General features: G+C 48.6%; 1 protein-coding gene across 1 annotated transcript in view; it reads right to left on the bottom strand.

Moving 5' to 3' along the window:
- Positions 1 to 1,590: 1,590 nt before the first annotated feature.
- TENT4A (terminal nucleotidyltransferase 4A) overlaps positions 1,591 to 26,963 on the bottom strand; it is a 535,327-nt gene continuing 509,954 nt past the window's right edge. The window contains exon 13 of the mRNA XM_085606105.1: positions 1,591 to 3,803. Coding sequence (XP_085462231.1) covers positions 3,624 to 3,803 — 180 coding nt within the window. The 3' untranslated portion in view covers positions 1,591 to 3,623. The remainder of the gene's footprint in view (positions 3,804 to 26,963) is intronic.

Below are 26,963 nucleotides of genomic sequence, written 5' to 3'. Positions count from 1 at the left end.
CCAATTCAACAATTGGAATCACTGACTTGGGTAACAAACATTGTTATTTCAACTTGAAGATTGCCTTCAGTGTGAATGTGCGCTTGACAGATGTTACCATTAAATCCGATCTGTAAGTGATAAATCATATGTCACTGGGGAATTATTACTATCTTGGTGCATCACAGATGTAGCTGTTTTGCATTATCCATGCAGACATTCAATATTAATAAAGCCTTTTTTACACTACTGCTGGCAACCCTGCCTAATGCACTGAGGTCATCACAGCTGATAATCTTGCATGGGTGGCTACTAATGAAATATGTATGATGCGGTCACTATTAAAATATGGATCATATTATCTTTCAATGATTTTCACTGAAAATTAGCTCCTATTACATCAAAAGTTGGAGAAAATAAACCCTTTATCAGAATTATCAATCCAACTGGCTCCTGAAAATCCATGTAGAAACGATCAAAATGTGGGACTAAGTCATTTCCTTCATTATCTCTCGGTGGCGGTAAACTATGATCAGAGTTGGAACCAAAAAGCCTGAGACTCAGAAAACAGCTCTGCTGTAGTGGAGTTACATTGTCCGAATCAGGCTGTTTGGGAATAGGGTGCGCTGGGATGGAATCAGAGCAAAACCTCAGTTGGCATCAAGACGGATTCAGCTGGGGGTTAGACACTGAAGTCTGCACTCAATTCCCCTTGGGCAACAGCAGCACAGGAACAGATTAAGCAGGTCCGTTGCTGGAGTGGAAGTCTGCACCAGAGTCTTTGTGAAAGCAGATCTGGGTTCCAGGGGCTCAGGTGGCACATCCTTTACTTGCAATGCGACTTATGCAAGGTCTGTGACTTCTTCCAATGTTCGGCAACATACAGCTTTGCATCATGGTCGCCGATCATGAAGGCACACTCATCGAACGATCTGAAGTCCTGTCCCGAACCCAAGCACTAAACACACCTCATGGGGTTCAGCTACATTGGTTTTCTTCAGTTACGGCAGTTTGAATCCTGTAGTTTTAGATGGGGGACACAGTTTCTTTGCACACTGGATTACAAGATTTGAAGGCATCTAATCCAGGCAAAAGATGGAGCGGAGCTTCTGATCCGCGTTCAGAGGTGTGGAAAGAAAGGAACTCATGCCAACACAAAGGGGTTTCTTATATGCAGCTTGGTGTGTCACCTCTAGTGCAGAAACAAAGTGGAGTGGCACGATACTACCTAGCGCCGCATGGGAGCACGGATTTGAATTTTTTCCAGATCCTGCCTGGTGAATACTCTTAAGGTGAGGAATCTGTGGGTAGAAATGTTCATCAGAACATAAATGTACAGGCGTGTGTGCATATATATAAATATACATACTTTAGTGTTTGTGTCACACCCAGCAGAAATATGCTTATGCGAATTTAAAATTGTGTGATGCAGAAAAGACTGGCTCCAAGATGTTCGGTTCTTAGAGAGTAAATGTGGTGAAAAAAATGACTTATTGGTAAGGTATCCTAATCCACACTAAGTATTGTGGTACTGATCTGTTTCCAAAGAATATCAAATTACTGAAGGAAAAGTACAACCAAAATTAAAGACTGCTTCGAGAAAGTAACAAGTGGTCTTCAAAGTTTATTAAAAATTAAAGAATAGAAAAACTTTACATAAAAATATGTCTGATTTTAGCCCCACACTGTTGTCCCAAACAAAAAAATACACATGATATTTTATGACCTGTAGCACAAAACCACAGTGGTAGTCGGGCCAATTGATTTGGTTTACCATGACTGACATGGAACATGATGCATGTCCTATAAATCTAGTTCTAAAATGCGCACTAATGTAGACACCAAATAAAGCCTTTGTAGTGTTCTCCCTAATGTACCTTCGTATACTCTATTGCCAATGTGTAAAAATTGGTATAAGATCTGTTTATCTGCACTTCAAAAATGGCTTAACATTTTGAGCATGATAAATCCAGATCAAGTACTGCAGATAAAAAAATGTGCTAAACTACTTTGGAATGTTAACCTTACCTAGCACGCATATAAAAACTGCATTTGAATGCAACCTATAAATGACTGAGCTATTCCTGCATGAGGCATAGTGTAGATATTCTAAAGCTTAATCATGCTAGATGCCCATCATTAGTTCATAACAGCTTGTCAGTTAAAACGCCCACTTCAGTACATCATTAGGATGTCATGGTAATATGCATTCAGCTCAACTCTCCACTAATGGACTGCAGCCATCCATCTAACCAGCAGTGTGAATTCACTTTAAGACCACAGTTATTTTTAAAAACCGAAAGCTAGTTGCAGTACACTCTTTCTAGCTCCTAGGACAACTGCGGTACTTTTTAAAAGTAAGGGCTAGATAGGGTGTAATTTATCTCGTTCAAGAAAAGGCAATAAAACAGTGGTTGTCATGGCAAAATACACTTGCATAGTATACCTGTATGCATCTGTACATTAAGTGCCAGCCACGCAGACTGTGCGCAACAGAATGTGCTCTTCTGCAATACATTAAAAGATGCTTCTTATAATGCATACAGCAGCTCAAGTACTATATATATGTATATATTTGCTCTTAACAGAACGAATGCATACTGCTATACAGATTCCACAATGGAATCAACATAATTCCTTTCTTAGCATTCTTTAAACTGGGTCCCTTTCAAAAAGTGTTAGGACCCTATCAGGCAGGTTACTAAAACTGAAGACTTTCTTGGTTCACAACTTTATAGTGCAAAAACCCTACTTATCACAGCTCCCTTTCTCTCACCTTTATGAAGTTTCATTAAAGCACTTGAAATGCTGGATTAGTTGTGTAGATTAAAAGGAATAAGAAAAATTAAAACCCACAAATCGAGAATGACAACTGACGGAAGCCAGAATAACATCGCATAAGTAGATGCATACAAGTTAGAATTATTTGGAGCTTAGAAAGCCTCTTAAAACTAACAAAACAAGCCCTTACAGTGTGAACCAAGAAACCTCCATTGTAAAACTAAAAAAAATCCTTGCAATGCTTACAAAATAGTTCAGAAACTTCACCTGCTGATAAACCTGTGAACCCAACTTATACGATGCAACCTTGGAAAGGATCTGTAAACAAAATTACTTCCCTCCGCCCCATGAATATAACTTAGGTGACCGTATGAAATTAAATAAAATGTTATTGCACAAATATTTTCAATATTTACAGAACATAGTACAAAATAAAATTCTGAAACATGAGGGCAGCAAACTCTTGATGAACTCTGGGCTCCATACGTTGCAAAAAATAAGCCCGGGGACAGAATGTTCACCTGCTCGTATTAAAGAAAAGGATTCAAAGAAATAGGTGCATCTACTGCGAACAAATGGCAGAGCATCATCTCTGCAGCCTGGTTGCAAGAGATGCTTCGGCACAAAATAATCACGGGAAGAAGAAAAACTTCCACATTTAATAAGGCTTCACAGATGTGCACAACTATTTCTTTTCAAACGGACTTGACCACCACAGAAAAACATGCAACGTCTCAGCTTCTGCAGAGTTTGGCAATGTCCACGAGGTTAAAAGCCAAATGCTGGTCCGAGACCACCATCCCCACTCAATCCACAAGCGTTGTAGTTTCAGTCAGTAAAATAAAACTAGGAAGACGGAGTCATTATCTGCTGAGACTGATCGGCAAGCTTTCTCGCGTATGCTTTTTCCTTCTCCAGCTGTTGTGGTTATACTGGTAGAACCCCCTGTTGCCAGCGGGTTGCTTCATGCCTCTGTTGATGGGACTAAGGGAGTTGCCTTGGTTGTGATTGTAAACTTTGATGGAATACTTCATCCCGTGTTGCTGAAAGATGAGGAAAAAACAGACGTTAAGCATAGTCAGTAACGTGTCCAACCTCGTTGCAACTAACTAATGCCAAATTATTTACTATAGGGTTTTGCAATTGTACATTGTACAAACGCTGCCAAAGAAAACATGAAAAACACATTCAACTATTACAGTCTGTCCAGGACAGTTTAAAAGATTTTTGAAGACCATCTTTTAAGCACAATGCATTTTTTGTGTGCAAAATGCATACTTATTTTGCTGCTATTAATTTCTTGGCAGGTAACCTAGAATGCAATACTTTTTAAAGGGATAACAAAAGAAGTGGGGAAATAGGTGCCCGAGTGTTTTGTAGGGGGTGGAGCGATAGGGGAAACTGTATTTTGCACAAGTCACGTTACTGGCAAATTCGGTCTTCCGGGTTGATTGGTGAACCAGTCTATTTCTGGTCTGCGTCTTTGATGGTTATCTGCTTCGCGTTTTTCACCCCACTGAGGTGTTTCCCCTGCGCTTCCTTTAACAAATTGTATGAAAGAATTCCATGGCTTTATTGTGGACTTTAAGATTAGATTACGCGCGTGTTTTAAATTTAGGTAGCGTTCCAGCGGCTGTGGAGGGCGTGGCTACTAAGACTCAATACTGTGTCGGAGGATACTGAGATTCCAGTTCCTTGTTGTGGCAGCAGAATTTACAAAGCACTTCTGAGCGGTTGGCTTTCCTCCGTATTTGTGTTTGTCAGGCCCAAGGAGCATTTACTTTTTACTGTCCATATGACTGGAGGAGTTGCATTCTCCACAGCTGACATGTTTTAACTATTTTTCTTGTGGCAATCTGTGGTGAAATTCAGGAGGAACGATACGGATTCCACATCTGGCACCTAATATTGAATCGGATCGTGGATCCTCCTGGGTCCCAGTAGAATATGCTGAATTGGTCCTGTGTGGGACGCAATTTAACAACCTGCAGGCGGCGAGGGGGCTTTCTTTCACAGCTGGGACCAAAACAATGACCGAATTTAAAGTGATAAAAGCCCTTTTGTTCGAATATAATCCTGGCAGGGAGCTATATGAGGCCTAACACCTAAAGAACAAGTTACTTACCTTTGGTAACACTTTCTGGTGGATACAGTATCTGCCTGTGGATTCCTCACCTTATGAATATCCCCTGCGCCAGCATTCCTCTGAAACTATCCTAGCTCTCCACGGCGACTAGGTAGTCACAATGCCATGGCTCCGCATGCGGCTCCGCGTGATGTCACTGGAGCCATAAGAGGGTCACGTGGGCGTGATGATTTCAGTTCCACCCATTTTTTCCGTGCCACCAAGGCGAAACAAGTGGACGGACCATATAGACAATGCATACATAGTACACAGTATTCACACCAATACACACAGTGTAAAGTGAAAAAGGGAAAGCAAAAGAAAGCAAGCATTTCCTTTAAACCTACAGAAAGGCAAACAGAGGCAATACAGAATGACAATATGAAACATATTAATGAACACCTCTTTCAAGATATAAGACTGTAGACAGCGGGGAGGCAGGTGGGTCAGTGAAGAATCCACAGCCAGATACTGTATCCACCAGAAAAAGCATTACCAAAGGTAAGTAACTTGGTTTTCTGATGGATACATCTGCCTGTGGATTCCTCTCCTTATGAATAGAATCCCACAGCAGTCCCACTCCCGGAGGAGGGTGTCCATCATTCTATACCAAAAAGTCCTGCAAAACAGAGCGCAAAATCGCTGGCCGTCCCTCCTCACTTCAGAATCTAAGCAGTAATGCTTCGCGAAAGTGTGGAGGGAGGCCCAAGTTGCGGCATTACAGATGTCCAGCACAGGAACAACTCTGGACAAGGCAGAAGTAGATTACTTCGCCCTGGTGGAATCAGCTCTAATGCCTTCAGTAGGCTCCTTACCGGCCAGAGTGTAGCACATCTTGATGCACAAGATAATACACCTGGATAGAGTGCGCTTGTGCACCGCCTTGCCCTTCATGCGTCCAACGTAGCCCACAAAGAACCGATCGTCCTGTCGCAAGTCCTTTGTTCTATCCAGAAACTAATCGACCGCTTAGGGTCCAAGCGATGAAGCTTCTCCTCCTCCTCCTTGGAAAGGTGGGGGGGGATAAGAAAATAGGGAGGGTAATGGACTGTCCCAGATGGGAGTTACCACCTTAGGCAGAAAAGCAGCCCTGGTCCGGAGTACCATCCTTCCAGCATGTATGGTCAAAAACGGAGGCTTTGAACTCTAAGCCTGAAGCTCACTCACCCTCCTAGCACAGGCGATAGCCACAAGGAAGACCGTTTTCAGAGACAGCAGTCTCAAAGGACTATGCATAGGTTCGAAAGGGGAACCCATTAAGAACGTTAAAACTAGATTCAAGTCCCATTGGGGCATAATGAATGGAGTAGGTGGAAACATTAGTAAGGCCCTTAATAAACCTTAAAACAGGAGATTTGAAGAGAGACGGCTGATCAGGCAAACAAAGAAATGTCAATAAAGCTGACAAATATCCTTTAACAGTAGCCACAGCAAAACTCTGCTGGGCCAAATACAGCGAAAAAGAAAGAACATCAGAGAGACGAGCCTTTAAGGGATCAATAGACCCCTCTCCACACCATTTAACACATTTTGACGACCTGTAGGAGTAAATTGACTAAGTGGAGTGTTGCCTGGCCCATAAGATAACATCCACCACATCAGGAGGGAGAGAGAAGGAACTCAGGTTGTCCTGTTCAATCTCCAGGCATGAAGGTGCAGGCTCTGGAGGTGAAGAACCTGCCCCTGCGAAGGCAAGAGGAGGTCTGCCCTGAGAGGGAGACGGAACGGATGGTGAGATGAGATGTGAAGTATATCTGTGTACCACACCCTTCTTTGTCAATCCAAGGCAATCAATAGGACTTGGGCCTGGTCTTGGCGAATCTTCCTCAGAACCCGAGGAATCAAGGGTATGGGAGGAAACGCATAAAGGAGTTGCGAGCTTCAACTCAACTGAAACGCGTCCCCCAACACCCCCTGCATCGGAAACAGGAGACTGCAGAATGACAGGCAGTGCGCGTTCGAGAGTGGCAAACAGGTCCATCCGAGGAGCCCCCCACATCTGGAAGATGTGTTGAACTACCTCCGGATGAATCCTCCACTCGTGGTCGGCAGCGAACTGCCAACAGACTGTCCGCACGCACTTTCAGCACCCCGGCCAGATGATTTGCCATCAAGCAAATCTGATGATCCTGAGCCCAGGATCAAAGTCACAAGTCCTCTTTGCAGAGACAGTACGACCCTACTCCTCCCTGCCTGTTGACATACCACATCACGGCAGTGTTGTCCATCAGTACTTGAACCGACTGACCGCGAAGGGAAGATAGAAAGGCCTTGAGTGCCAAATGCATTGCCCGCAATTCCAAAAGTGATATGAGACAATCTTTCCTTTGGAGACCAAAGACCCTTGATCTCCAGATCCACCAGATGACTAACCCACCCTAGGGTAGAGGCAACCGTTATCACTGTGGTCACCGATTGAGGAAGATGAAGGCTTTCCTTGACAGATTGCCCTCAACACTATACCAAGACAGATCCACTGCAGCTTCCCTGGAGATCCTGACAGACTCCCTGAGATCGCCGTTGTGCTGATACCACTGCCTGCGGAGGCACCACTGGAGTACCCTCATGTGCCAGCGTGCATGGTTGACCAACAGAATGCAGGAGGCGAACAGACCGAGCAGGCGTAGGACCTTCAGAACTGGAACAACCGCTCCATTGCGGAACAAAGGAATCATTTCCTGAATGTGGAAAATCCTTAGAGGAGGAAAAGCTCGACAGTACCGCCCCTATGAACAGGCTGCGCTGAGAGGGCACCAGGTGAGACTTGGGCACATTTTTTGAAAACCCCAAATTGAACAACAGCAGAGTTGTTACCTGCAGATGACGTACCATCTCTGGCGATTCTGCCTTCAGAAGCCAGTCGTCCAGGTAGGGGAATACCGGGATCCCCGACATCCTGAGATGGGCAGCCACCACCGCCATCACCTTGGTGAAGACTCTAGGTGCAGTAGTAAGACCCAACGGAAGGACCGCAAACTGGTAATGTTGCAAACCAACCGTAAACCGGAGATACTTCCTGTGAGACTTCAGGATTGGGATGTGAAAATACGCATCCTGCAAGTCGATGAACACAATCCAGTCCTCCTGTTGCAGCGCCTGAAGAACCTGCGCTTGGGTGAGCATCTTGTACCTCTCCTGCTTGAGAAACAAATTCAAGATTCTGAGATCAAGGATGGGTCATAACCTGCCATCCTTCTTAGGAATCAGGAAATACCGGGAGTAGCATTCCTGCTTCTGAACCACCTCCATCGCACCTTTTTGTAGAAGGACAAGCACCTCCTTCTGAAGTAGCAAATGATCCTCCGTGCAAAACCCTTGGCAAGGAGGAGGGAATTCCCTGAAGGAAAGGGCGTACCCATTTTCTACCAGATCTAGAACCCAAAGGTCCTAAGTGATCAACTTCCATTTTTGTAGATAATGGGTAAGCCGACCTCCCACGGGACCAACATGATCCAGGATGGCGGATCTAGGGCTGCTTTCCTGCCTTACCAGGAGGGGTTGGGGAGGTAGGAGGATGAGGAAGAGGGCTGACGTCTGGCTCCACAAAGGCGACCTCTGCCCTTACCCCTACAGGATTTGCACAAGGGGTTTTGTTGCTGCTGTCTGTAACCACGAAAGGAAGACTTGAGGAAGCCACAGTAACATCTATAGCCGTAACCTTTCGCCTACGTCTGCAGACCTAAAGACTTCGCTGTGGCCTTACTGTCCTTAAATCTTTGCAGAGCAGAATCAGCTTTCTCCCCAAATAGTCTAGAGCCATCAAAAGGCAGATCAAGAAGAGCAGTCTGTACATCGGGAGAGAAACCAGAAGACCTCAACCACGCATGTTTTCTTGTTGCAATGGACGAACCCATCAGCCTGACAACCGAATCCGCCGTGTCCAGACCAGACTGGATGACTTGGCGAGCCGCAGCCTGAGAATCTGCCAGCACCTCACTCAGATTTCCCCTACCCTCCTCAGACAATTTAGGAAGAAGTCGTTTGGCAGAGTCCATAAGGGCATGAATGTATCTACCCAACAGACAAATGGCATTGGTAGATTTCAGAGTCATGCTAGCTGATGAAAACACCTTCACCAATTGTTCCAACTTCTTGGAATCACTGTCAGCAGGAGCCTGCGGAAAAGCATCTGTGGACTGCTTGGAACAAGAAGCCTGCACCACCAAGCTCTCAGGAGAAGGGTGGGATGACAGGAAAACCGGATCCCCTGGAGCAGGTCTATATCTTCTGGACACCGACCTTGATACCGCAGGAGCAGAAAGTGGGTTCCTCAATACATCAAGGATTGGCTCAGTGAATGCTTTGTTTATTTATTTATAACGTCTTATATAGTTGAAAGGTAAAAGGCTCAACCACAGAGGAAGGAGAATGAAGCACCTCTAAGTAAGTTAGGCTTATATTCAGCCATAGGAAGCTGCAAATACAAAAGTTCAGCAGCCTTCCTTATTACAATATGATAAGGTGCAACTCCTTTCGAGGGGGAAGCCTGAGCAGCAAAATCCCACTCTGGGGAAGTATAAAGTCCACTTGCCTCACACAAGCCTTCAAACAAATCTTCTGCATCAAACTTCCCCTTCCTCAATCTCCCCAGCTTGGTACTGTTCCTCCTCTAACAACCTCTGCGCTTCTCCTCGAGCGTATCTTCGGTTGCGGCGTCGATGGCTCCGGGAGTGGCGTCAAAGGAGGATCCGCTGTAACTGGCACCGATCGAATCCGAGAAGGCTCACAGGATGGAGCCGCGGATTGCCCATACGGCGTCGACATCCTCGGAGCCGGAAATTGCCAGGACGGCATCGTCGGCATAAATGGTACAAAGCGGGCCTGAGGATACTGATGAGGCACACCCAAAGTAAAAGCCATTGGACCCACGGGACCTGAAGGTGCTCCAGAGGGGTACGAGGCCCTAGCGAAAACACCATACATCGCATTTAAAAAAATGCGATGGATCCAAACCCGGTGCCGGAAACTGAGGGTACGGAGCCGGTTCAGGATCTGAACGAGGCACCTCTTGAGTCGGAGCCGCCGGAGTCCCAGACAGAGCCGAAGGAACCTCAGCATCAGCCGGATTCGACAAACCCTCTGGAGTCTGTGAAAATCCCGGCGTCTGAACGCTCCGGAGTCCCCTTGTAGGATGGAGAATGAACCGGAGTCACCGGAGGAGAAACTGAAGGAGAGAAAGTCCTTTACTCTATGTCGATGGGCTGGAGAAGGCGACCTCGAAGCCACAGCCTTCAAAGAACAGTGCCGAGATGCATGCCTCTTATGCTTTCTCTTGGAATCATGCGAAGATCCCGATTTCGACCTTTTGCGACCCCTTTTTTCTTTTCTTGCCTTAGCCATCTACAGTTTGGCCTCCCTCTCCTTTGGAGCCTTCGGGCTCATCTTCCTGCATGAACAGCCCTCGATGTCGTGGTCAGACAACATGCACCAAAGACAGTCCTCATGAGGGTCAGTAATTGACATGTGAGCCCCGCATTCTTTACAGGGCTGAAAGCCCGACTTCCTCGGGCCAACATGCCAAAACAGAGAGGGATACAATCAAAGTTACAATGAATCCAGACAAAAGTAAGGAGAGTCCCAGAAGAAACCGTTCGCGTCAACAGCGCGGGAAAAAAGGGAACTGACATCACCGGGACATGGCCCTCTTATGGCTCCAGTGACGTCACACGGAGCCGCGTGCGGAGCCGTGGCATTGTGACGAACTTGTCGGCGTGGAGAGCTAGGAGAAAAAGTTTCCAAGGAATGCTGGCGCAGGGGATATTCATAAGGTGAGGAATCCACAGGCAGATGTATCCATCAGAATGCCAATGCAATGAGGGCAACAAAGGCACAGTTGAACAAGTTACGTTACCGTCAGTAAAGCATTATCTGGTAGAGACTATCTAACTGCAGAATCTTTACCTTTGAATTTCCCAGGCGTCAGACTGGATCCGTAAACTTTTGCTGAGCGATACCCCTTGCGTGCACCGTCTGGTGGCTCCATTCGGCTCCGGTAATGTCAAGCACCATCGGGTGGCTCCATTCAGCTACTGGTGAGGTAGTCGGCAGCATCTGTTCTGACATAGGCGCCACCCAGGTATGGACGTCAGCACTTTGTTTTTTCCACGGCAGAAGTGCAGAGCCACGAAGTAACTGGCAAAGCAGTGTGCAAAACTAGGGCCCTGAAAGGGGGAGTAACCCTAGCCCTACAATATTAGTCCGCAAAGCAGAGGGGCATGGGTGGGGCTGTAAGGAATCAGCAGCTAGATAGAGTCTCTACCAGATAATGAGTTACCAAAGGTAAATAACTTGTTCATCTGATAACGACTTCTAGCTGCAGATTCCTTACCTTTGAATTGGATACCCAAGCCATACCATCCCAGCGTTGGGCTGCGGAACAATATCCAATGCTAGGAAGTCCTGCAGGACAGAGGCAAAAATGTCCGTCCCTGCGGACCGGACCGTCCAGGAAGTAGTGTTTTGCAAACGTGTGCAAAGATGCCCACGTTGCCGTCTGACAGATGTCTTGAACTGGGACACCCCGAGCCAAGGCCGTAGTCTCAGTCTTTCCCCTGGTGGAATGGGCGCATAATCCCTCAGGGGCCGCTTCTTTGCCAGGGCACAACAGATCTTGATGCAGAGAATGACCCAGTAAGATATGGTCCTTTTCTGCAATGCCCTTCCCTTCCTCGTTCCCATGTACTCCACAAAGAGTTGGTCATCCACCCGGGACGCGTGTGGTCAAGGTAAAACTACACTCTTTTTGGGTCCATCTGGTGGAGACGCTCCTCTTCCTTAGAGGGATGTGTGGGAGCAAAGAAGGTGGGCAACATGATGGATTGACCCAGGTGGAAAGGGGTCAACCTTTGGAAAAAAGGATGCCAGAGTGCGAAGAACCAAATTGTCATTACGGACATCAGATAAGCAGGCGAGCAAGATAACGCCTGAAATTCACTAACCCTCAGGCCGATAATAATCACCACTAAGAAGGCTGTGTTGATGGTCAACAGCCAGAGGGGACACTTGTGTAAAGGCTCAAAAGGAGCACACATCAGTAAGTGAGGACCAAATCAAGGTCCCACTGTGGCATAACAAAAGGCGTGGGTGGAAACAGGTGAGCCAGCCTTTTAAAAATCTATGTACAATATGAAACTTGAGAGGGGGCTGGACTGGCAGCCTCAAAAATGCAGAGCAGAAAGGTAACCCTTAAGAGCTCTCAAATGAGAGCCCTATTGGGAAAGGGTCAAAATCAACAAAGGAACAGTAGAACGAGAAGCAGAAAGAGGGTCACTAGACCTTTCTGAACAGTAAAATACAAATTTCTGGCAATCGCAGGCGTATACCGCCTTAGTTGAGGGCCGCCAGAATAACATTACAGACTTTGGGAGGAAGGTCAAAAGCTCTCAACTGTCGCTGCTCAATCTCCACGCATGGAGGCGCAGATTCAACAGGTTCGGGTGGAGAACCCTCCCCTGCTGCTGCAACTGAAGATACTCCCAAAGGGGCAGCCTGATCGGAGGATCAATGCTCACTCAGAAGCTCTTGATACCAGAGTCTCCCTGCCCAGTACAGAGCCACAAGGATGACTGGCGCCCAGTTGTTCCTGATCTTCAGAACCCTGGGCAGGAGTGCTACTGGCGGAAAGGCGTACAGCAGGGCTGAGCTCCACGTGCAATGAAAGGCGCAGCCAAACGATAGCCGCCTTAGAAACTCCAGCGCACAATACTGCTGACTGTGCAATCTCTTCCGAGATGAACAAATCTAACCAAGGTTGTCCCAACTGCTGAAAGAGACCTTATGCTACCTCAGACTGGAGATGCTATTTGTGATCTGCTAGGCATTGACGGCTGAGTTCTAACAGCCTGGCGTTCCGAGAACCTGCCAAGTGTTGAACCACAAGTGTTATGCCCTGCTGTTTCAGCCATGTCCAGAGATGCAGAGCCTCTCAACAAAGTGTCTATAACCCCACCCTACCCTGCTTGTTGCAGTACCACATGGTGGTGGTGTTGTCCGTGAACACCCGCACTAACTTACCCCTGACAGAGGGAAGACATGCTTTCAATGGCAATCAAATCGCTCAGAGCTCCAACAGATTTATGCGGAGTCCCGACTCCGCAAGAGACCAGTGGCCTCTGATCACCACCTCTCCCAGATGGCTGCCCCATCCCAGAAGTGCTGCATCCGTCACTACTGTGAGTTCAGATTGGGGAAGTAAGAGGGTCTGCCGTTGACCCAATCACGGTTAGTCAACCACCACTGAAGATCTCTGGCAGTTTCTTTCGAGATCTGGACCATGTCAGTGAGATTTCCTCGATGCTGTACCCACTGGAACTTCAGGTCCCACTGCAGAGCCCGCATACGCTGCCTGGCATGCTTTATCAACAGGATGCAGGAGGCCCTGGGGCCCCTACAGCCTCAGTCAGTCTCACCGAAATCCAGGATAGAAGCTGAATCATCAGAATCAGAACCTGAATAGCCTGGACTCGCTGCTCAGGAGGATAGGCCCGAAACTGCACTGTGTCCTGAACCGCTCTGATGAAAGTGACGTCTGAGAAGGAGTCAGGTGTGACTTTGGCATGTTTATACAGAACCCCACAGAATGCTGGAGGTCCGCCTTAGTCTGAAGGTCGGAGACGACCGCCTGGGGAGAGGACGCTTTCAACAGTCATTCGTCGAGGTAGGGCAAGACTGACAACCCTAACCTGTGCAGATGAGCTGTGACCACACCCATCACCTTGGAGAACACCCGAGGGACGCTGGTCCTGCCGAAGGGGAGCAACGTAAACTGAAGAGCTTGCAGCCTACGTTGAAATCGAATAACGCCTGTGGCCAAGCAAGATGGGTGCGAAAATACGCTTCCTGCGGGTTCAACGATACCATCCAGTCTTTTTGGTCTAGGGCAGACCAGACCTGAGCTAGAGCGAGCATCTTGAACTTCTTGAGGAAGAGACTGACGGTCCGAACAACCAAGATGGGCCCCAACCATTTGTTCTTCAGAAACAAAGTAGCGAAAATAAAAACCACTGTCTACTTCTGAAACCAGGACCCTTTCTATAGCTCTCTTGCCAAGAGAGCAGAATCTTCCTCTTGGAGCAACCTTAAATGATCCTCTGTCAGCGATTACTGATTTGGCAGAATGAGAAGAGGAATGGAGGAAAGAAAGAGAATAGCCCTGCAGAATTGATCTGCAATACACACTTGTCCAATGTTATGGATTTCCAGTGGGGGAGAGGACGAATTCTCCCATCAACTGGGGTAGAGTGGTCTTGCAGACTCAGTCTAGAAGTGCTTGGAGGCTGCGGCTGTTAGGGGCACAGCGGCAGACAATTCCGGTCTCCATTCCTGGATCGGTATGCACTGCGTCCATGCCCTCGCATGGCTTAGGCCGTTTGTGCAGGACGGTGGCTGCGATAGGGCCGACGCAGCTGGAAACCCCTACAGTTGCCACGAAAGGGGCAAAAGGAAGACTGGCCACAAGAGGTAGAGGAGAGACCCAATGATCTGGCCGTAGCACGAGAGGCCTTTAACCCGACAGGGGTCTAGCCTGCCTTTTCCTCGAAAAGACAGGTTCCATCTCAAAGCATTTCCATCAGATTGGCTTGGACATCGCCCGAGAAGTCAGTTGTCCTAAGCCAGGCTTGGCGCCTCAAGGCCATGCTGTTGAAATTTATCTGCCCAGCAAATCGGTCATATCTAGGCCACACCGTATGGTGAATTTTGCTGCATCTCTCCCATCCTTGACTGCTTGGACTTGTGGCAGCACTTGCGCACCGTCTCCCAGAGGGAGTGGGAGAAACGGCCCAAAAAGCATACTGTATTTACCGACCACAATGCCAGGCTAGCGGAAGAAAACTTCTTAAATGAGTTCAGCCTCTTGGATTCCCTATCCAGAGGGCGAAAGGGAACGCACCCCGGGATGTAGAGACCTGCACCACCAAACTTTCAGGGGTGGGATGTTGGCAGAGGAACTTTAGATCACCCAGTGCTGGGTGATGGTGGCATACAATCATCCTATTCAAAGAACCCCTGCGCTACATGCCTTGGACATCTGTAGGTGCCTCAAAGGGCAAGAGGGATTCGGAAATGTAAGCCCCAGGTTGAAGCACTTCGGTCAGGAGATTAACCATGACCTGCACTGAGGGCAGTTCTATTCCAAGGACCTCAGCTGCCCTCTTAACTACCATGGCATAGGATGCCCCCTACTCCGTTGCCACTGTTGGCAGAGAGAGCATGCCCGTATCTGGAGAAGTGTCCAGTCCAAAGGCTTCAGTAAGTTCCCCATACCGGTCAAAATGCTCCACAGTCTCCTCCTGGTGTTCCAAAGGGTCCATAGACCCCTCCCATTCCTCTCCTTCGCCTAGCACATCTTCAAGGGGCTCAGGCGACAACTTAGAACCTCTGAATTCAATGGGCGCCGGCTCTGTGTCTTAAGGGATAAGGATGGAGCGGTCACTGCCGATGGCCACAGGAGGAGCCGCAGGCACAGACTTTAGGTCTGATGCCAGAGGTTGCGTTGGCATGACCGGTGTCGACCTGGATCAGATTAACGAGGGCCCCTTCAGCGCTGTGGCCGGAGCAGACTGCGTTTAACCAGATGGGCCACTTCTGACTCTGCGGGGCCCCGAGGGCTCGCCTGCGGGATTGATCCACTCAAATACGCGGCCCATGGACTTTTAAAATTTTTACTTGAGCAGGGGCTGATCAAGCCCCCAGAAAGGGAGGAAGGCGCAAAGTCAACCCAGGCTCCAGCTTCGTGTAACCATGCCTAGAGCGTTGGTGCTCCTTACCTCCCTCGTTGTCAGACAGCCGAAGTGAAGATTAAGTCCGCTTGGACTTCATTTTTTTTAATGCCTCTTCCCGAGTGTCCCAAGGACATCAAGTGGGGAAAAAAGGATAAAGGCTCCAGGAGCGGCCTTGTGACCTCCGATCAGAACCTACGTGGAGTCTCGCTAGACTATCGGTCTGCGAGGAGCTAAATCGCCCCTCCCTCAAGGCCTTCAGAGCCATGGCCCGATCGTCCAAGCACAACTTCAAGTCGCGCTCAAGACACCAGAGACAGGCATGGAAAGAATAGAACTGAAGTCTGTGCACCTGGGTGGCGACTATATAGGCACCGCGATGACATAACCGATGCTACAGATGTCTCGCGGAGCTGAATAGAGCCACCCAACAGCGAGTCCAAGGGGTATTTATTGCTCAGCAAAAGTTTCCGGATGCAGCCTGACGCCTGTGAAATTCAAAGGTAAGGAATCTGCAGCTAGAAGTCTCCATCAGATTGCTATAATTTCACAAGTAATTGGGAACTACGATTTGGAGGCAGGTTGTTGACTTTATGCAACCACTTACATGAAAGATTTGCATGCACCCTAAGAATGTCAGATGCACTAGTATGTATATTTACACACTGTTAATAGATAGCCCTTACAATTTTTTATGTAATACTTTTATTAATAGGCTAATGTAGGTTATCAGCGCTTTTCATCATGTGCAAATTAAACATTGCCAATAAATCATGCAAGTGTGTAAATCAGTACTACCCAAAGAAACCCTTTTCAGCAGCCTTATAAAACAAATTGAGAAAAAACAAGTTTCTAAACCTATGCCTTGCAGTTTGCATTCAGGTCTGTGTTGCCAGTTGATAGCTTGAAGGCCAAAAGAGAATATCACAATCTTTGTAGGTCAGCACACGCGGAGCATGTAACAACCACCATCTTTGGTCCTCTGAATTGCTCCAAAACATTATTTAGCATGGTCAGGGAACTCGCTGGCTCCGAAACTCAATCTAGGGCCCCCATACTTAACTGGCAATGCGAGGGTCTGGCTGCTTTTTTTGTCCAGAAAGTTGAAAAAATACATTCAGAAATAGTTTGCTTGCAGTATGATAGCCTCCCTCCACCGCAGCCCATTAACTCACTCCAACTCAAACTGACATTGCCCTCAGCTGAAAATATTCACTCTGACCATGACAGAGTGCTTAATGAGCCTTCCAAGAAACTAGATACATGGCCCCTACTTAACACAACTTATTTTAAAGGTCTTCTTGACAGCGTCAAATCAGGATCGCCTAGGGACCTTCTTCCTATCTCTGTGCTCAAGCAGCTTGAGCCGCCATCTCTGCTTGTAATTATGGATCTTTTAAACGCCTCCCTACAGGAAGCCACAGTTCCATCAGAGTGGAAGCATGCTATGGAGCTCCCCCTTTTGAAGAAGGCCAATGCGGACCCAGACGCCCTCCAACTATCGGCCCATCTCTTTGCTGCCGGTTTTCTCAAACATTTTAGAGAAACACACACGCTCCGCTTTCCAACTTTGTAGAATCACAAAAGTTTCTTCACCCATCCCAGTCCGGCTTCAGAGCCGGTTTCTCCATGGAAACAACTCTACTTGGGGTAACGGAAAGACTGCGGCTTCACTTGGATGCTGGAGACACAGTGGCCCTTATTCTGTTGGACTTAAGCGCAGCATTCGACATGGTGTCTCACACCGTGTTAGATAAAACATTAAGACTATTAGGCATCTGCGGCCCAGCACTAAATTGGCTCATTTCTTGCCAACCGCACATTCCAAGTCTTCTCCCCAACAGCTTGTTCTGATACCCATTCTTCTCCTTATGGGGTACCTCAGGGCTCCATCCTTAGCCCTTTACTATTCAATGTTACGTTAGACCTTTGGCCGAAGTCGCTGAAAATGCCAGGCGGTCCCTGTTCTCTTACACGGACGACTGGGCTTGGGGAAAATCGCATCTTGGATGTGGCTAATTACCTTAAGCTCAACGGGGAGAAGACCAAGGTCTTGATATTGGGGAAAAAGCAAAGATCTCTGGGATCCACAACATTGGCCTAGCGGGATGGGCATACTTCCCCAACCGTCCCGTCAAGTCCGTAATTTGGGGGGTCATCATTGATGACTAACTATGCAACATCATGCTACCAAGGTGGCTGCCACATGCTTCACCATACTGAAGTGGCTAAAAAAAAAAAAAAAATTATTTGGACGCTGCCAGAATCCACCAAGAGAACAGTACCCCAGGCGCTAATCACCTCAAGACTGTACTACGGTAATTTTCTTTACCTAGGGTCCAGTAAGTAGGTCACTCGCAGGCTGCATATGGTTCAGAACTCCGAAGCAAGGCTACTTTGACGGTTTCTTAAAGTCTCTTCTGTTTCCGGTCACCTGTGGGATCTGCACTGACAAGTTCTAGAACCGAATTAAGTTCAAAGACCGGAGCTACATGTTCAAAATCAAAACAGGTGTAGCCACTCAGTACCTGCAGCCCTGATTTGCCCCTATGTGCCGCTTATATGTCTTCACTCATCTACTCAAGGGAAATTCTCTGTGCCCAGAGTCAGACTATCTCGGATGGGTGGCAGACTCATTTGAATACTCTGAAATTCCCTTCCCACATCTATTCGGAATGAAACAGTACATGTCCAATTTCGCAAATCCTTGAAAACGTGGCTTTTTAACCAATATACATTTAAGCAGTTTTACATTCCGTGGTCTGTCTGGCGCCGGGAAACCCTTTTTGGGTAGCTGTTGTGCCCTATAAATGTAAATAATAATAATAATAATAATAGCTCAGTGCTATATTAGAAGGATTGCAATTCATGAACGGCAAGTAATAAAAGGATATGTGTGAAAAGCAGTGAGTGACCCACTTACCTATCTACAGGACCACCTATCTGCAAGATACGCAATGCACTTTGCAGGAGACATTAACCTCCTATGCTACTTTACGAGTCAAAACTAACTTTAAAAAAACGCAGATTTCTATAGCAAGCGCATTAACCACCAGAGTTCTTAGCATTACTATTCACTGACATTTAATGGGCACACAAAGCTCTCTGCAGCATGTGTCTTAACCCCATAAGATATTTTAAAATGCAGCCTTTGCAATCCATTAAGGCAGAACAGATTTACTTTTAAGTTCCTCCTTGTTGCTAATTTGTGACAGTTATGCATTAAAAAAAAAAGTATAAAGTTGACTGACTGTTTTTCATGAGACTGCCCCTTTTGACACCACCCCCTTTTAGTTGCCATACCTTGAACCCCCAAATAATGGGTTCCCAGAGTGAAGTTTTTCCAATTCCAGCACTGGTAGCAGTGCATGGCTTACCTCTTTCACTCCCTATGTAAAAAGCAGCTTGGTGTACGTTGGGACAATTAACTACCTATCGAACAAGTTACTTACCTTCGGTAACGATGTATCTGTAAGAAACATTAGTTAGTTAAATTCCTCACCTTAGAATATCCCCAGGCGTCTAGCTGGATCCGGAAAGATTTTTTGTCAGCAATACCCCTTGCACGTCGCTAGGCGTTGTCTGCGGGTCCGCGTCAGTCGTCTTGCGCCGGAATGACGGAGTACTTAACCGCCGCCCTCGCGTACTGACGTCAGTTCTTGTACATAGCTTTCTGCGCCAGGAACGCAGAGCCATGCAAGAGACCGACACTGGTGCCAAAAAAGTCTAGGGGCCTGAAAAGGATAACGTTAACCCTAGATGTCTGTTCGCAGAACAGGGAGGATGGGTGGGTCGGTGAGGAATCTAACTAATGTTTCTTACAGATACATCGTTGTGAGAAGTTGGCCTGATATATGATGTCACTAGTTCTAGTGTACACCTTGTATCAGTCTAAACAACCCTTATGGTGATTGGTTGTAAAGTCAACCTTATAGACCAGCTATCCTAGTGGTAGCATGGACAAGAGCAGTCTTAAGCTAAACTCTGTATGGCATGTGAAGCCAGCTGTTCTACCATTTGCAACCCCTTGAATACCAAATGAAAGGACACCACAACAGATATATTATAAAAATAGAATGTATTTATTCTAGTCAAACCCTCAGCACTATTTATGAGATTCGAGGTAAGTACAACAGTCTTATTTAAGCATACATAAGTCACACAGGTAAGTAATACAGTTAGGCCCTAGGGGCCACGCAAACCATATACTAAGTAAGTGGTATAAGAACCACTGTCACGAACACAGGTTAGGCCTAGGCCTAGGGAATCGCTGGGGCTACACTATCCTATCAGTTGCTAGGCAGTGGGAGGCCCACGGGATTCAGGTGCAGAGTGGAAACACTCACGCGTAATGCGTTAGTCGATAGAAATAGTAGTATTTGCGCAATTAAGAGTTTTAGGACACTTCGGAAGGAGCTAGGAGTTAGAGACTTGGAAACTAGACACTTGGATAGTCAATACCCTTGTGAGCACCGGAGTACTCAAGTTACCTAGCCTACGGCCTGCGGGTGCATAGGTGTGAACTTGCGTCTGGTTTCGTCGTCGACTCCTATGGATGCCTGAAGAAAGTTGCTGACAGGCAGTCAGTGAAATGTCCGTTGGATTCCAAGGATGGAATCAGGAAGGAGATACCTGCAAGCAGAGGGGACAGAGTCTAGGTCACCAGCCAGGAGCCGGGAAGGAACCAGGCGATGTCGTGAAGATGCAGGTGAAGAGGTGAAGCTTGTCGCAGCAGCCACGGGTACCAGGAGGCGTCGAGGACGACCAGAACCAGGAGTTGAGCTGTCCCACGAGGGCTCTTGCTGTCGGCGGCGGCGATGTCGAGTTGGGACACAACAAGCCTTGGCAAGCGCAACCCACGCAGAATGAAGGATTCGCTTCTGTTGCAGACCAGGAAGGTCTGAGGTGCTTCTCTTTTGCAGGGAAGCAAGGGCCAGTCTGGAGGAGCCAAACCAGCGGTGGAAAGTTACAGGTTCGTCGTCGCAGGGGTAACCAGCCAACGGGCAAGCAACCGGACAGACGCGTCGAGCAGGAAAATGCAGAAGGGCCCCACGCAGAACTCTTGGAGTGTGGAGGGCTGATCTTCGGTGCAGATGGTGCTCGGGGTTGGGGCTTCTCAATCCCCAGAGCACAACTTCAAGGATGCCTCAGAAGCTGCGCTGGAAGCAAGTCGCCAATTCTCCCAGGTAGCCAGTCCCACGTCTCTCGTCGCCTCCACGGATCTCAGCTTTGCTGTGGATCAGGGTCTGAGAAGTCTGGCAGTCAAGGCGCTGGTCGGGCTCTGCAGTCGGTTCCTCGTAGAACGTTGAGCAAAGCAAATGGCAGGTCGCTTGATGGTGCCTGTTTGCACAGGGTGGTCACTCCTTGGCCACAAGGGAGATTCTTCAGTCTTCTTCCGTAGTCTAATGTCGAAGGTCCAGAATTTCTGTTCAAGATTCAGTTAACAGGATAATCCAAAGTCCTAGGGACTCAGCTCCCACTCTTATACTAATCTGGGGGGCTGGGTTACCTGCTAGGTCCCTCCTATGGGTGGGACCAGGGAGGGGGGTGGTTACACCCCCTTCCCTTTGTCCAGTTTTGCGCCTGGACTGGGGCTGGAGTGCCCCAGCACTGGTTTGAACTGGACTATGCATGGGACACCTTGTGTGCCCCAGGCAGTGTCTCGTTTCATTCATCCATCCCTGCCCCAATACACTAAGGTCTGTCTAGGGTGGTGCTAGCACCTCCCAAGGCAGGAAACCAATTGTCCAAGCCTCCCTCGCTGGAAGGTCTCCCAGAAGCAGGAGGTCAGACTCGTGTCTGTGGCAGCAGCGTCCATTTTGTGACGCTGGGGCTCTGGTTAACTTTAACCAGGCAGTAGGTCTTCAACATGTCTTCTCCCTCTAGAAGGGAGGAATACTATCCTCACCGCCAGAAATGGTGTGGGGGTAGTATTCCAAAGTGTTAGACACCTTACACGACATGTTTTGATAAAGCCAAACCATAGTTACCATAACCGCGAGGATTATAAGGCACTTTAAGAATATATGGTAGGCGATATCATAGAACAGCTATAAGGACATGGTTCAGAAAGCTGCAGACAGGCTCAGCTCATGCTAGAGCACCATCTCACATGTTACCAAGCACTCTCCCTTCAGGATTGTTAAGGCCTGCCATAGGAGTGACTGATAGGTTACCCATGTGTCTATATGTCTATATATAAGGTATGTATTGGAATACTACACCTAAGCAAGGGGTGATTACACGACCTTGCCCCAGCTGAGTGATCAGCCAGTTGTGTCATAATGGAAGGCCAGGCCAGGGGTGGCATAATACATGCTGCAGCCCCTGGTAGGCCTAGGGTACACCTATGCCCTGGGTACCCAAGGTACACTGTACAAGGTCCAAAAAGGTGATCCTACCAATTGGGTTATGCACCTAAAGTGCATAGTGAATTTAGAGAGAACAGCTGGGCTGTGGGTCTGATTAGCAGGCCCACAGCCACATCTAAGTCGAAAACCAGTGAAGCAAAAGCAAAAAGTGGGGGTGAACATAGAAAGCAGACCCTACTCTCCTACAATCGTTACCGAAGGTAAGTAACTTTTTCATCCGAAAGAAACACGTTAGTTAGATTCCTCACCTTAGAATAGATACCCCAGCAATACCAACCCCGGTAGTGGGTCTGCGAACCAAGATCACACCAGAAAGTCCTGGAGATCAGAACGGCCAAAGAACTCGTCTCTCCGGACTTACCTGTCCCGGCAATAATGCTTGGCAAACGTGTGCAGCGAGGCCCACGTTGCTGCCCGACAGATGTCCTGCAAGGGGACTCCCCGACCCACGGCCGTCGTCGCCGCCGTGGCCCGAGTGGAATGGGCCCTCAACCCAACAGGAGGTTCCTTTTTAGCTAAGGAGTAACAAGCTTTGATGCACAAAACGACCCACTGAGAGATGGTTCGCTTGTGCACCGCCCGCCCCTTCTTAGCGCCCACGTAGCCAACGAAGGGTTGGTCATCCACCCGGAACTGTTTTGTGCGGTCCAGATAGGAGAGCACACGTTTTGGGTCCAGACGGTGGAGCCGCTCTTCCTCTTTCGAAGGATGCAGAGGTGGAAAGAAGGTGGGCAGCGTAACAGACTGCCAGATGTGAAAGGCAGTCACAACCTTAGGAAGGAAGGAAGGGCGAGTGCGGAGCACAACCTTGTCCGGATGAATAGAAAGGAAAGGAGGCTTAGTAGAGACCCACCCCGCCCTGTTTGTTGCAATACCACATGGCGGTGGTGTTGTCCGTGAACACCTGCACCACACTTCCCCGGACAACTGGAAGGAATGCCTTCAGTGCAAGTCTGATCGCTCTCAGTTCCAAAAGGTTGATATGGAGCCGAGACTCCGCCGGAGACAAGAGTCCTCTGATCTCAGCCTCCCCCATGTGGCCCCCCCATCCCAGGAGGGAAGCATCCGTCACCACTACGTGCTCCGCGTGGGGTAGGAAGAGGGATCTGCTGCTGACCCAATCGCGGTTCGTGAGCCACCACTGCAACTATTTTGCAGTGCCCTCCGAGATCAAGACATGGTCGGACAGGTTGCCCCGATGCTGGGCCCACTGAAACTTCAGGTCCCACTGCAGAGCCCTCATTTGCCACCTGGCGTGATGTACTAACAGGATGCAGGAGGCCATCAGACCCAGAAGCCTCAGCACCAACGTGACAGAAACCCGGGATTAAGGCTGAAAGATGGGAATCAGAGCCTGAATATCCCAGACCCGCTGCTCCGGAGGATAAGTCCGGAACTGCGCCGAGTCCAGAACCGCCCCCATGAAAAGGAGCTTCTGAGAGGGACTCAGATTCGACTTCGGCACGTTGATGGAGAACCCCAGCAAATGCAGGAGGTCGGCCGTAGTCTGGAGGTGGGAGACAACTTGCTGGGGCAAACCCGCCTTCAACAGCCAGTCGTCGAGATAGGGGAAGACTGGAACCCCTAATCTGCGCAGATCAGCTGCGACCACCGCCATCACTTTCGTAAACACCCGAGGGGCACTGGTGAGGCCGAAGGGGAGCACAGTGAACTGAAAATGCCCCTGACCCACCGTGAATCGCAGTTAACGCCGGTAGGACGGGGATGTGGAAATACGCGTCCTGCACGTTTAACGCTACCATCCAGTCTCCAGGGTCTAGGGAAGCCGGAACCTGAGCTAAGGTGAGCATCTTGAACCTCTCCTTCCGGAGGAAGGCGTTGACGCTACTGAGGTCCAAGATAGGGCGTAGGCCCCCTTTGCCCTTCTTAGGAACCAGAAAGTAGTGGGAATAGCAACCACGACCCACTTCTGGACCAGGAACGCGCTCGACAGCCCCTTTGGCAAAGAGGGCTGCAACTTCCTCCCGCAGAAGATTCAAGTGATCCCCAGACATACGGTGGTACTGCGGTGGCATGGCTGGAGGGGTCGTCTCGAAGGGGAGGGAGTAGCCCCTTCGGACGATTTGCAGCACCCACCTGTCCGACGTGATGGAACGCCAGAGGAGCAGGTGATGGCGAACTCTGCCGCCACTGGCGTGGAATGGGCCTGAAAGCTCGGACTAGGAGGGCTTTGAGGTGGATGCTGCCAGGGGTGGATGTGGACTGACCGGCACGTTGTTCCCCGGTACCGCCTCGGCAGAATCCACGTCCAAGTTGAGTCTGCGGCCGGTGGCTAGGCGGACGTGAGGGGGCCCCCCTTCCTTGGCCACGAAAGGGGCAAAAGGTGAAAGTTTGCTGTCGCGGTGCCGAGAGGCCCAAGGACTTGGCCGTAGCCCGGGAGTCCTTGAAGCGCGCCAGCGCACTATCCGCCTTCTCGCCAAAAAGGACATCCCCTGAGAAAGACGTGGACCGCAGCCAGGCGTGGCGACGGAGCGCCACCGTGGTTGACATCGCCCTACCCAGCGAGTCCGTAGTGTCTAGTCCACATCGTATAGCATGTCGTGCTGCATCTCTCCCATCGGCGAGAGCCTGGGAGAGCCGTGTCCGGGACTCCTCCGGACACAGGGGCAGCACGTCCTCCACCGTATCCGACAGAGAGTGGGAGTAACTGTCCAAGAGGCAAGCGGTATTCAAAGACCGCAGGCCCAAACTAAGGGAAGAGAACAGCTTCTTTCAGAACTGTTCTAGCCTCTTGGATTCCCGATCCGGAGAGCAGATGGGAAGGAGGATTGGTAAGTAGAGACCTGGATAACCAGACTCTCGGGCGTGGGGTGGTGGGAGAGAAAACTATTGTCACCCGGGGCGGTGGCGCCGGGCCACGTTCCGATCCACAGGAGGTACTGTGGAGGGCTTGGACCAGGTGCCCTGCAGAACGTCCACCAGTGCCTCATTGAACTGCAGCAGAGGCTCCGAGGAGCTTGCTGACGGTTGAAGCACTTCAGTGAGGAGGTTAGTCCTCACAGCAGGCAACTCCAGCCCAAGGGCGTCGGCCGCCTTGCGCAGCGCCACTGAAAAAGCTGCACCTTCCACCGAGGCCACAGTCGGAGGAGCGAGGAAACCAGTGTCCGGGGAGGTGTCCAGACCACTGGCATCCCCCAGTTCGTCCGCCCAGTCCAGTGCTAAATGAACGGCGCAGAGCAGTGTCAAAGCTCGAGAAGCTTACGGGACCGCTCCCGCCTAGCCTTCGAGGTCAAGGCCTGACAGTTGATAAACTATTCTGCATCGTGGTCGGGCCCCAAACAGTAAAGGCACCGGCGATGGTGATCCGTCACAGACAGTCTGTGACAGGAGTCACAGGCTTTAAACCCAGACATCCTACCGGCACCAGAGTTGAGTCGACAGTAGACCAAAAAGAGTCAAAAAGTTTAGTCAAAAAATGACTAAGGGGTAAGCTCTTCCCGGATCGGCGCTGTCCGGCGCGAACTGACGTCAGCGTGCGAGGGCGGCGTCTAAGTAATCCGACGACGTCATTCCGGCGCACGACGACGGATGCAGAGCCGCAGACGCCGCCTAGCGACGCGCAAGGGGTATTGCTGGCGAAAAATCTTTCCAGATCCAGCCTGACGCCTGGGGATATTCTAAGGTGAGGAATCTAACTAACGTGTTTCTTTCAGATAATTAATTTCCTGAGATCAATCACACACTAATTCATTTTGAGTCCAGATATCGGTTTTAGAAATTCCATCAGAAGAAATTTTGCTCGCACCAGATAGTAATTTTGTACTCCGTTTTAACCTGTAGATGGGAGTGGTTTCGTGGGGGTGATATATATATATATATATACACACATATATATATATATATATATATATATACACACATACATGCTCCGATTTCACTCGTACAAAACCAGTTAAATTCAGCAGTTACCTGAGCTAACTATAACTTACGACCCAGCTAACTACTGCTTATGACCTCACATTAAATCACTCATGTCATGCTCAGTAACATCACCGATGACATCAGTGATTTAATTTGAGATGTCACGGATTACATCAATGACATTATTCAGTGATTATGATCATTTTCTAAATCTTTGTGTGCTAAAAGTATGTACTAAGGTACCACAAAAATTAAATTAGTATACCTTGGGCACTACTAAGTGATTCCCTTTATCATAGTTTATATGAGTCACTGTGTGACCGTGTATATGTGTATGAGTGCGTATCCGAGTGACTGTACAGGTGTGCGAGTGGCTGTATTGTTGAGTGAGTAGGTGTGTCAGTGACAGTAAGTGGGTGGGTTTGTATGGGTGGGTGGGTGGGTGAATAGGTGAGAGAATGGCTGTTTGAGTGAGAGTTCAGTTAATTGAGGTGGTGTGTGTGACTATAAGAGTGTGTGACTGTATGGAAGAGTGAGTGACTGGGTGTGTGAGTGTATTGAAGAGTGAGTGGGTGGGTGTGTGAGTGACTATGGAATAGTGACTGACTGGGTGGGTGTGTAGCTGTATGGGTGAGTGACTGGGTGGGTGTGTGGCTGTATGGGTGTGTGGCTGTATGGGTGAGTGGCTGGTTGTATGATCAGGCTCTGTGGGTGGGTGTGCAAGTGGCTATATGGCTGAGTGGTTGTGTAAATACTTGTGTGGGTCTGTGAATGGGTATGAGTGCGAGTAGCCGTATGAAAGGTTGTACGGGGGTGTAAGTTCTGTGGATGTCAGTAATGTCATTTGAGATGCCATCAGTAATGTCAATGACCATGTCAGGAGTGATGTAATATGGGAGGTCATAAGCAGTGCATTGTAGGGTTGGAAGTTGTATCTCAGCTAACTAGAACTGATTTTGTACGAGTGAGATCCGAGCCCAACTAGAACGTCCCTGTAACCTTTGTTTTTTTCAGAGAATTTCTACGTTTTTTAAAATCCCATTTCCCAACTAGGACGTTATTGTAACCTTTGATTAAGTGAATGTATACGTTTTTTAAATGTTATTT

The sequence above is a fragment of the Triturus cristatus genome, chromosome 5_1 (genome assembly GCF_964204655.1).
Source record: "Triturus cristatus chromosome 5_1, aTriCri1.1, whole genome shotgun sequence".
NCBI lineage: Eukaryota > Metazoa > Chordata > Amphibia > Caudata > Salamandridae > Triturus > Triturus cristatus.
Note: the sequence above shows the minus strand (reverse complement) of the source record. Positions and strands in the feature narration are given on the sequence as shown.